At 36.6% G+C, this 12,225-nt stretch overlaps 1 protein-coding gene across 3 annotated transcripts in view; it reads left to right on the top strand.

Annotated features, from left to right (window-relative positions):
• The window catches only part of MTREX (Mtr4 exosome RNA helicase), a 130,985-nt gene that overhangs the window by 52,491 nt on the left and 66,269 nt on the right, over positions 1–12,225 (top strand). For all 3 annotated transcript variants that reach the window (XM_082457589.1, XM_082457588.1, XM_082457590.1), the window contains 2 exons: positions 1,520–1,645; positions 5,917–6,067. In XM_082457589.1, the coding sequence (XP_082313715.1) occupies positions 1,520–1,645; positions 5,917–6,067 (277 nt within the window). The remainder of the gene's footprint in view (positions 1–1,519; positions 1,646–5,916; positions 6,068–12,225) is intronic.

Here is a 12,225-nt window from a genome sequence, read left to right as displayed (position 1 = left end):
TTAAAATAGAGATTTTTTTTTTTAATAGGTTTGCACATATGTCTTTTCTAAGGCAAAAGCTGGGATCATGAGTGAAATGGTGAATTGGAGTAAAAATAAATCCTTAATCCAGAAGCAAGTAATCGCTTCTTACCAAACTTAAACTATGGGCCTAGAGCTATGGTAGATACTAAGAATGCTAAATTTAAAACAAAACCAAACTAATCCCTACTGTGAAGAGACTTAGTGCAGGTGGAAGTTTATTTTATGGGCTCTGAGAAGTATGTATAGGAAGAATAGAACACAAGAAAAGAAGTCACTTGTATATAAGTGGTCAGGGAGGTGTCATAGAGAAGGCCTCTAGGTTTTGAGAAGGCCCTAAAGTTTTGAGAATGCCTCAGAAACTTTCTGAACTTGTGACTTTTTTAAGTCAAAAGAAGATTATTTCATGTAGAATATAATTTTTAATTGCAACGTGGATAAAGTCTTCCATATGTTTTATATTTTAAGTTAATGTAAATTTTAAAATTCTTCATCATCAGTTTAAAATTACTTAATTCTTTGAATAAAACTGATGCTACAAGAAAATAAATAAATAAGTTTTTCGTGACTTTACATGCTCCTTGGCATCCAGTGGACCCCAGGGAAGGGTATGTAGTAAAGTGGGTAATTGAATTTAAGAAAACAACCATTTCTTGATGATTCAAGATCCTAATTATGAAATCTAAAAATCATAATGTGTCAAAATGTAACGATGACCTTGAGCGCTGTTGAGATTTTATTGGACTGCCTTTTTGAAATGTTCTTTTCTGATCTTTAAGGTTGGTCCCAGGTCGTTAGGTCTGTTTTTGATGCTATCAGTAATATGCCTTCTAGTAGCACAGTGGTTTGTAACTCTTCTTGAGTGAAACATTTTTTGAGAGTCTGAACACGCTGGACCCTTTCCACAGGAAAAAAGTATACATGTACTTAAAGATAAAACTTTGCCCAGTGTTCAGGTGGCTCAGTTTTACCCTTAAAGACTATGCATGGGAGACTTACTAACCTTTCTCCCTTAGGTGGTTCTTAGTGATGAGTGGACTCTTCTGAATGCCAAGGACATACACTGAGAAAATAGAAATTGTGCTTTTTGTGTGTGTTGATTTTTATATTAATCTCATTTGGAAATTAAGAAAATTTGTTATAATCAAGACAGAATTGGTATTTAATAGAGTTTGGGTCATTGTTTGCTGTCTTAAACTTTCCTGTTTTCCAGAATATATAGTTCAAAGATATCTTTTATGCCATTGAATTAGCCAGTATTTCTCTATAGCTATTTGATCATTTTGGAGCTAAAATTTAGTTTTGCAACATTATTCTTAAGTGTTTTGCATTTTTGTCTTTTTACTTAAACTTTCCTAAAAGTTCATGTTTTTAATCTTGTTTCCTTTCTTGGAATGTGTAGCTTGTGCTTGTGAACTTTATGATAAGAATAATTTTAAGAATATGTTTTTCACTAGGTTTTCTCCTAAACTTTTCATTTTTAATTATGTTCATTCAGATTTCCTCTGGCGAATACATTCAGATGTCTGGTCGTGCTGGAAGGAGGGGAATGGATGACAGAGGAATTGTAATTCTTATGGTAGATGAAAAGATGAGCCCAACGATTGGAAAACAACTACTTAAGGTAACAAGTTAAGCTTCTGTGCCTTCACCAGGAATTTGAGAAACATACTTCAGGACCACATTGAAATTAATTGTGTCAGTTCAAATACCTCTCTGAGTAGATGAGTTAATTTACTGAACTATCTGGGCTTAGGAAGGTGGAAGAGGGTAACTGCTCAAATTGCTGATACTTTGTACCCTACTTTGTGTTCTAATAGGAAAAGAGTAAGTCGTGCAGTGGAGGGGATGGAGATCTGCAGAGGGCAGAAATGTTTACTTTGCCCTCCAAATTTGAGATACCTCTATATTTGCCCACTCGACTGCACAAACCACTTCTCACCTATCAGCTCAGGAAGTAGGGCAGATATTATCAGTATTATGCACAGTTATCTTCCTATACCTTTGCAAGCCCAGATAGCTTAATAAATTAATTCTACAATCTACCATTCTAATTCATCCTGTTGCGAGATTATAATATCCCAATAATAAATTTAAATTTATAAGCTTTATTTCAAATTAACCTTTTGCTTGCTTAGTATTTGTGTTTTGGATTGTCTAAGATTTTTGTTTTATTTTGAAGAGGTTCTCAAGGAAGTTTGACCTGCATGATTGCTTTCCTTCTCCTTCTCCATGTATTGATAGTAAGGAATTGTTAAGCATATCCATAGAGAACACTGTCAATAAGATAGGAAACTTAACATGAATTAAAGTATAAAATTAACTGCCAGCTGATTAACTACTTAAAATAAATGTTCGAAACATGTTAAGACGTGCATAGGTCAGTAGCTCTGAAATATACTGTGTTCAACTTCTAAGACTTAGAAACTGCATGGAGAATTTGAGATATGGTTGTAGGAAGCCTGGTATGCTGAAGCAAAAATAGGTAAAGTTCTTTTTTCTTTTTTTTTTTTTAAACTTTGGGTTTGTTTGTTTGTTTGTTTGTTTATTTATTTATTTATTTATGGCTGTGTTGGGTCTTCATTTCTGTGTGAGGGCTTTCTGTAGTTGCAGCAAGTGGGGGCCACTCTTTATCGCGGTGCGCGGGCCTCTCATCATCGTGGCCTCTCTTGTTGCGGAGCACAGGCTCCAGACGCGCAGGCTCAGTAATTGTGGCTCATGGGCCTAGTTGCTCTGCGGGAAGATGTGGGATCTTCCCAGACCAGGGCTCGAACCCGTGTCCCCTGCATTGGCAGTCAGATTCTCAACCACTGCGCCACCAGGGAAGCCCCTCTTTTTTTTTTTTAAATGTTCTTATATGAGTAAAGACAAAGCTTATCTGTACATATTCATAGAGTGATCTTATGGTGTCTTATTTTCAGTTTTAAAGATTAACACTTGGAAACCCATCTTTAAGTGTCCATATAACTTTAGTTCTTTGTGTAAGGAAAATGGTCAAGACTGAAAATTTGTGTTATTTTCTTTAAATGTTGTCGCATATAATAAACACTAATTTTCTTACCTCGTACTCTGTGTATGGAAATAATTGAGTCAGGAGGTAATATTTTAATGGCAGCATCTGGTTCCTTTAGTATAGATTTTTTCATTCCATTTACTTGACATCTCTAGATTTGTTACCCTATAAGTGCAAATTTCTATTGTCTTTCATTTCATTTAAAAAAAGCGTTTTTAAATTTTATTGTGGAAAGAACCTTTAACATGAGATCTATCCTCTTAATAAATTATGATGTTGTAAAATATGTTGTTGTTGACTGTTGTATAGCTAATCTCTATTTATCTCACTTGACTGAAACTTGATGCCCTTTAATTAGTAACTTCCCAATTACTCCTCCTCTCAGTCTCTGACAACTACCATTCTACTCTTTAAGTCCATGAATTTGACTATTTTAGATACCTCACATAAGAGGAATTATACAGGATTTGTCTTTCTGTGACTGGCTTGTTTCATTTAGCATAATGTCCTCAAAAGTTCATCCATGTTGTTACATATTGCAGAATTTTCTTCTTTAAGAGTAAATAGTATTCTGTGTATTTACAGTCCTCCCTTGGTATTCTCAGGGGATTGGTTCCAAGACCCCCACGTATATTAAAATACCAAAATGAGAGGATGCTCATGTCTCTTACATAAATGGCACAGTATTTGCATATAACCTACACACATCTTTCGTATACTTTAAATCATCTCTAGATTACTTATAGTATGGAATACAATGTAAACGCTATTTAAATAGCCGTAAATACAGTGTATATAGTTGCCTGTGCTGCATGACACATTCAAGTTTTCCTTTTTGGAACTTTCTGCAATTTTTTTTCCCAAGTATTTTCCAAACCACAGTTCATTGAGTCCTCAGATGGGGAACCTGAGGACACTGGGGAACGGCTGTATAGCCATATTTTATAGCATCAAATTAGGACACTGTGATACTGAAAGAAGGGACTATTAATAATTATATCAATATATCAGGTATAAGTAGGGGTTGTCCTGGGGTCACTTGGATACAATGTTAAAATGTGATGTTGAGTTTAAGGTGATGGAGAATTCAGATAGGTGTATTCTACAGCAGTTTGAATATAGAAGCAGAGCTTGAGGTTGGAAATAAACATTTGCAATATTGAAGCCCCACATTTCTTAAAGGAGGTAATAGTAGAAAAGAAAAATAATAGAATAGTAAAAAGTTGGTCTGTTTGTAAAATTATGAAGTATCTGAAGTTGTCTTTCATTCCTCTCTTCCTCAAGAATGTGATTTTCATACTAACTCCACATCTCACTTTGGCCCTATTTTCAAGGAAAGTGCATAAAAATTAAGGTTTTAGGGACTTACTCACTAACCCCCTAGGGTAAATGGCTCTTGATTTTTCAGGAGTTAAGGAATACCACCATTTGAGACTGTTGAAAGTTCTGCTCCTTCTTCTCATAAAATCCTATATCCATACATTTATAATTCTGAATGCAATAAGGCTGGCTTATGAACCTCAATTTAAAAGCCTCTGAATACCCTAACAGTATTTGTGTATTTTGCTATGCCATTTAAAGATTTGCATGTTTTGTGACACTTCTAAATATTTCAGCATGTATCTCCCAAGAATTTGGTCATTCTCATTTGGGCACTACATAACCATTTTCAATCTTAGGAAGTATTTGCATTTAGAAAAAAGTATTGCTGGGCTTCTCTGGTGATGCAGTGGTTAAGAATCCGCCTGCCAGTGCAGGGTACACAGGTTCGAGCCCTGTTGTGGGAAGATCCCACATGCTCCCCTTAGTGGAGCAACTAAGCCCGTGCGCCACAACTACTGAGCCTGCGCTCTAGAGACCGCGAGCCACAACTGCTGAAGCCCGTGCGCCTATAACCCATGCTCTGCAACAAGAGAAGCCACCGCAATGAGAAGCCTGCTCACTGCAACGAAGAGTAGCCCCTGCTCCCCGCAACTAGAGAAAGCCCGCAAGCAGCAACAAAGACCCAATGCAGCCAAAAAAAAATATTAAAAGAAAAAAGAAAGAAAGAAAGAAAAGAAGAAAGTATTCCTGAAGAAACGTTGTAAGAAAAGTTTAGATCTCAAGGAAGTATTTTGGACATAAACCTTGTTGCAAGTTAAGGTCACACTATTGTAACTAGCTCTTCTTTGGTAACAGCCACAATTAGGAGGAGAAAGGAATTACCGAAGTGTTGACAAAGACTGGTCTGTAAATTTTGGGGAAACATTTTGGCAGTTTTATGTCATTTCAGGAAGCTGAGAGTTTCAAAATAACTAATTTTTTCTGAATGTCATCCTGAAATAAATTTAGTGTGCTCTATTAGCGTAGGCTAGGTTATGCTGCAGTAACAAACCTAAATCTCAGTAACTTAAAGGTTTGTTTCTCTTGTTCATTGCACGTTTACAAAGGTGACTATGCTTATTATTGTTTAGGGATTCAAGCTGATAGAGAAACCACCATCTTGAACATTCGCAGTCACTGTGCCAGCAGGGAAAATGTAGCTTTTCACACCAGCGGTTAAATATTTGACCAGGAAGTGATACATTACTGAAACTTATTTGCCCTCCCCACTGAGGGCAAAATGTGTAATCCTGTCAAGTACCTAGAAGGCAGAGAGCTAAACATACTTGGCCAACAGTATTTTAACTGCTACTGTCCTAGTTAGTGATTTTTTCCCCCCTTCACTTTCCCAAAGATCAACTGTTTTATCACTTTGTGTTGGTCATTTAAAGGAAAGAACTTAATACATTTCTGTAGTATTCCTTAGTGAAGACTAAACTGTTACGCAGTTCAGGAGGTTAAAAATATTTTTATGAATTTATTTTAAAAATCTACAACATTGACATGTTTTTTTCTCTCAGGGCTCAGCTGATCCTCTAAATAGTGCTTTCCATTTGACCTACAACATGGTTTTGAACTTACTACGAGTAGAAGAAATAAATCCTGAGTACATGTTGGAAAAATCCTTCTACCAGTTTCAGCATTATAGAGCAATTCCAGGAGTAGTAGAGAGTAAGTATAAAATTATCATAACAGCCTCATTTAGCTAGGGTAGACCAAATAGCAAAATTACTTTGTTATTGACTGCTTTGGCCATTGGTTTTTTTCTGGTAAGCCAAATCATTGTAACCAACTAGAACATTTTAAAATGAAAGAAAACACTATCAGGACATAATTCTCTGGTTAATTCAAATTTAGTATAATTTATTGTTATAGACATATCACATGATAATTCATATTCATGAATAATGATATTCAAAATTAATATAATGCTTTCTAAGTCCAAAAAATAAGTGTTCTATTGTAACTATGTTCAAGTAGAATTGTGTATTGTGTGTTGATCCTTATTCTAGAAGATTGTGGCTGATTATCATATAGAACTGATTAAAATCTAAAATAGGAGCAAAGATTTAAAATTTTGGTTTGGGTAAATCTTGTAAAAATAATGCATAGTTGTAAAGAAAAACAAAACCCAAATTTGGCAAAAGATACAATGGAGATTTAAGACCATTTGTAATCTCACACAGACAGCCACACAACCACTGTTAACACTTCGTGGCTCTTCCATCTTTTTTATTTTTCAAAGTCAGGATTAACAATGTTTTGCTAATAACAATGATGTTATTATAGTTGATATCATTTGTTAAACATTTATCATATGCCTAGCCTTGTGTTAAATGCTTTACATTCACTAACTCACTGATTCTGGCTTTTTAAAATTTAATTTCAATTATTCTTTGAAAGTATGGTTTTTAATAACTGCATAATATTTTCATTTTATAAATGTACTATGATTTATTTACCAATAAAGGCAAATTTGAGATATCTTTCTATCACAAGTGGATAGGACAGTACCACTCTATTTTATGCACCTGAAAGTAAATGAAGTGTAATAATATACCTTAAAAAAATGAAAAGGCTTGGAACATCCAAGTAAGTTAAATTATCATTTTTTGTACCCTTACCTGGATGACATCATAATTATTTCCTCTTAATTTCTTTGGTCTTAATTAAGAGAGCTTCTTCATTACAAACTATAGAGCTGGAAGAAGCTTTGGCATCATTTTACATATGTAAAAAAATAAGGCATAAGAGAAGTTAAGTCTGTATATAAGGTTGCACATTTGATTGATGGCAGGTTTGACTTGGACTCCTGTTCCTAACTAACCCATGCTGTTTTTATTAAAGTGTGGGTCATCCCTTTTTAATATGACGAGAATAGATGTAGTAACTTCTCTGGCTGAAAAAAAGACAACAATGAAAAAAATCTTGAGCTGGCTGATATTAAGACTTACCTTTGGGCTTCCCTGGTGGCGCAGTGGATAGCAATCTGCCTGCCAATGCAGGGGACATGGGTTCGATACCTGGTCCAGGAAGATCCCACATGCCATGGAGCAACTAAGCCCGTGCGCCGCAGTTACTGAGCCTGCGCTCTAGAGCCTGTGAGCCACAACTCCTGAAGCCCGCGTGCCTTGAGCCCATGCTCCGCAACACAAGAAGCCACGGCAGTGAGAAGCCTGTGCACCGCAACAAAGAGTAGCCCCCACTCGCCGCAACTGGAGAAAGCCCGTGCACAGCAACAAAGACCCACCACAGCCTTAGATAGATAGATAGATTAGATAGATTAGATAGGTAAATTTATATATAAAAAAAGATGTCAGATTTTTTTTTTAATTACTTTTTAAAACATTGAAGTATAGTTCATTTACAATATTGTGTTGGTTTCAGGTGTACGGCAAAGTGATTTCGTTATACACATATATATGTATATATCTATGTTCTTTTTTAAAAATTCTTTTCCATTATAGTTTATTATAAAATATTGAATCTAGTTCTCTATGCTTTACAGTAAAACCCTGTTTATCTATTTTATATATGGTAGTGTGCATCTGTTAATCCCATACTCCCAATTTATCCCTCCCCCACCCTTCCCCTTTGGTAAAGTAAGTTACTTTTTAAACTTCACTTTATATTATTCTTTTGTAATTCCATAGAAAATATCCCAGATACAGCAGGGGATAGAGGGAGAATTCTCCAAGTGGTTTCCCATTTATTTAAAGCCCTTAGGACTTATAGCTGGGCTCAGATTATTCGATATGACTTTGAACAAGACTCTGCTACCCACACTGTGAGCTTAAACATTGCCACCAGGACTTCCCTGGTAGTCCAGTGGTTAAGACTTCACCTTCCAGTGTAGGGGGTGGGGGTTCACTCCCTGGTCGGGGAGCTAAGATCCCACATGCCTCAGGGCCAAAAACACCAAAACATAAAACAGAAGCAGTATTGTAACAAATTCAATAAAGACCTTAAAAATGGTTCACATAAAAAAAAAAATCTTAAAAAAAAAAATTGCCACCATTTCTCCATCTCCTGTCCTCTGTCTCCCCAAGCCCCAACTGTTGTTGTTGTTGTTTTCAGTGTGGTTCTGATTTATGTTTTAAAAGGATTGTTAACATAACCTCTGACCCCTGGTGTTGCTACCATATACTTGAATCTTTTTGCAATTGAATTATCCTTGCTTTGCCTATCTCTCTTTTTAAAGGGGCAAGACCTGTTTTGCTAATATTTGGAACCAACAAATAGACTAAATATCAAAAGTATAACAGACTTTTTAGTGGAAGAAGTAGGAATTTAAGTGATGAAAGTGATAATTGTGGGGTAGTTGCAACACCTTTAGTATTTTGCAGGGCTGAGCTGTGTGACCAAAGAGCATGTAGTGTAAGAGGAGATGGGTAGAGGTGATAGGGGCTATCCTCTGTGCTTTTAAATTGCAAAATACATCTTGAATGAAATTTATTTCCATTTCACTTATTACTTGGAAGAGTATGATTCCTTTTGCTGTCGATACATAGAATCTTTTCAAGAGACCTGGTGTTATTTTTACCAGCTTAAGTATACCAAAATTAAAATGTAGACTGTTATCTATGGAAGTACAGAATTAATCTTTATTTTACAAATACACTGCTTTAATTTTTACAACAAACTTAAATGGCTGTCATACATGAGATGTTTTTCATTTTGATTTACTGAAGCCACAGTAGATTTTCCAGTGAGTCATAAGAGTAAAAATTCTTGGGGCTTCCCTGGTGGCACAGTGGTTAAGAATCCGCCTGCCAACGCAGGTGCATGGGTTCGAGCCCTGGTCTGGGAAGATCCCACATGCCGCAGAGCAACTAAGCCTGTGTACCACAACTACTGAGCCTGCACTCTAGAGCCCATGCACCACAACAAGAGAAGCCACCTCAATAAGAAGCCCACGCACCCCAATGAAGAGTAGCCCCCGCTCATCACAACTAAAGAAAGCCCACGCACAGCAACGAAGACCCAACGCGTCCAAAAATTAATTAATTAATTATTTTAAATTCTAGGATTTCACTCTTCCTTTACTGGAAAGAAAAACGCAGATTTAATTTTAATCTTTTTGTTTAGTTTCATTAATAGATAATGCCATGGTTAATAGCAGGGGCTGTGGAGTTAGACGTGGGTTTGAATACAGACTACTGCAGCCTTAGTTTGCTCTTTTATGCAATTGGAATAATATCTAGTTCATCCAACTCATGAAAATTAAATGATATCATTTATGTTAAATTCTCAGTAAGTGCTTGTTTTAATTAATGATAGTAATGCCATACATCAGTAAAGCCATTTAAACTTTAACCTTTGGTAAAATTTGCTCAGTACTGGGAGTAGCAGTCCATTTCCCCATCACTCACAGGTCTGTATCTATTGCACGTTTTATATGATACAAATATAATTTTGGAACCGCATCGCCCCACTCCCTCAAAAGGGGGAAATTGATTGCAGGCTGTCTTAAGAGTTTATGGGCATATCTCACATGCTGTTTCCTAAGATACTGAGGCTTTCTTATGGCGGTACACTGCAGGAAAACCAGCTTATTATACTGAGGTTCCTCTACTTTTTGATTGGTGTGCAAGATATCCTTTCCTTAATTTGGGAAAAAGCGGGCTGCACCTAAACTAACTTCCTGTAGTGGTATATATCTATATTTAGAGTCCTAGATACAAAACACATGTGATTTCTTAAACTGCCTCTCAAACTTTTGATTCATTAGTTAAGTGGTCTGAGAACAGAAATGATTTGGAGTGGAGGATGGGAGCAGTATTTTAAGCATCAGGCAGAGTCTTTGTGTATCATCTCTCCTGTCAGTGCTTATTTAGTATTACACTGATACCTGCAGTGTTACTTTGTAACTTTTGGTAAGGCAGCAAGATGAGCATTTCAGTGTATATTTTTCCTTTTCATATAACCTCTTATTGACTTTAGTCTACCAAATTTTTTTAATCATTTCTTCTTCTGATAATGTTTACTCTCATAACGTGTTAAGAATAGCCTTCTATTCTCAAATGAAAAGAATACAGTTCATGTAGAAAGTAATGCAGTTCATTTAAACATAACCAGGATGATGCAATATGCCTAAGAGAGTACAAAAGACCAGAAGTTAGAGGTAAAAACAAAAAGTGAAGAAAAGATTAAAAATTCCAGAGAACATGTCTCAATACTTCAGCAGACTTTTTGGCAGATCTGACTCTGGTGTCACTAAAAATAAGCAATTAATACAAATAAATAGGCTTAGAGAAGGAGGACATGGTCTGCAAATTCTGCGTCTCCTCACACATCCCTGATAACATTTCAGTCTCTTCCTATAGCTCCTTTTTCAGCCAACTTTTTAAATGTCTAAACGTGTCTTTCTTAAAATGTGGTGCCCAGAGGTAAATAGTATTTTCTATGGGAGGTCTGACCAGGGACAAGTGCAATGGAAGTATTGTTATTGCTCTTGTTGACTTTTCTCAGAAAGAGAGAAGTCAAGTGCAAGGAGAGCTGTAGAGAAGAGTGTCACAGTTGGTGCCAACTGTTGACCCAGTAGATTGCATGCTGAAAGTTCTTCGCACAAATTGACCTAAGCTTCCTTTCTACAAACGCAAGTGCAGGAACTTAATAATAGTATATGTTATAGAGATACATATATCCTCTTTTTTAAACAGATGGTTACAAAATTGTGGATTTAGGTTTTTTACCAAAATTATTTATGAAATTATGGTCTTCATCAACAGATGCAAATTTATATGTAAGTATTTACTTTGGAAAGATTCCTGAGCAGCTGGAGATAAAATGAGATGGTTTATTCATTGTTAAGGATGAGGGAAATCCTGGAACTGGACCTTAGGGTTCTAATGTTTGGTCCTGCTCCCATGTGGCATGTGATTTGGGTCAGGTCTCCTAATTGTGATTCGAGTCCCAGAATAATACAGATATTATAATAACTATTTTGAATACTTAAAAGCATTAGGAGGCTCAGATTAAATAATTTTAAAAACTGCTTTTTCCGCTATAAAGTTCTCACCACATGTGAGCTGCCCTTGCTGTCATACACCCTCAGTTAGCTCAGTCTCTTAGGGTTTCAGCTTGAGTCCAGATGTTCTGTGGAGCTAATTCTTGCTCATTCTGCTCTGCAACCCTCCTCTATTTACTTTTGATAAAAACAAAAAAGCTACCAGCCACCATGTAGTTGTTCTCTATCTCTTTATAGGTGGGAAATGCTGTTAAGTTGCCTTTTTTTTTTTCTCTTGGAGTGCTTTCTGAATGCATATTGTTTGTTCTATTCTGGTCCACCCCTCATACCCCAAGATTATTCTTTCATACCTCGGTTCTATAAATCTGAACACAAAGGTAAGAAATCCTCAGTGATTGGAAGAAGAGTCAAGAGTTGTCTGGAAGGCATATTCTTTTCCAAAAATAAGTCATTTTCTAGGATTAACAGTGAAATGAGGCAGGAGGAAGTCCTCCTGTCATTGGAAGTGGCTGTACCTTCTGCAGGAAAGGACTCATGGATAAACTCCGTGTTGAAGCCCTGGGGGCCAGGCTATACTGAATACTAAGGATATAAGGGTGTCCAGGCGAGGGTTGGCTCACAGAAGCTCGTAGAAAAACTTGAGGGGCACAGAGGTAAGCTGAGGGCTGGCAAGGCTGGCAAGGGTTCTTGAAGCTGAGTCTGCAGGAAGGAAGTCCCTTGAGGCAGAGCTCTCTAGTGGTCAGCTCACAGGAGCAGGATGCAGGGTTACAGTGTGCCAGTGGAAATTAGGAGCTGCCTATGAGGCAGGTGGGTACTCCTCAACAGGGAAGGAAGAGAAGTGACTTCTAAATACTTTCTT

This window comes from Balaenoptera physalus (assembly GCF_965194825.1).
Source record: "Balaenoptera physalus genome assembly, chromosome: 3".
In the NCBI taxonomy this organism is placed as follows: Eukaryota; Metazoa; Chordata; class Mammalia; order Artiodactyla; family Balaenopteridae; genus Balaenoptera; species Balaenoptera physalus.
This window is presented reverse-complemented; position numbering and strand designations above follow the sequence as displayed.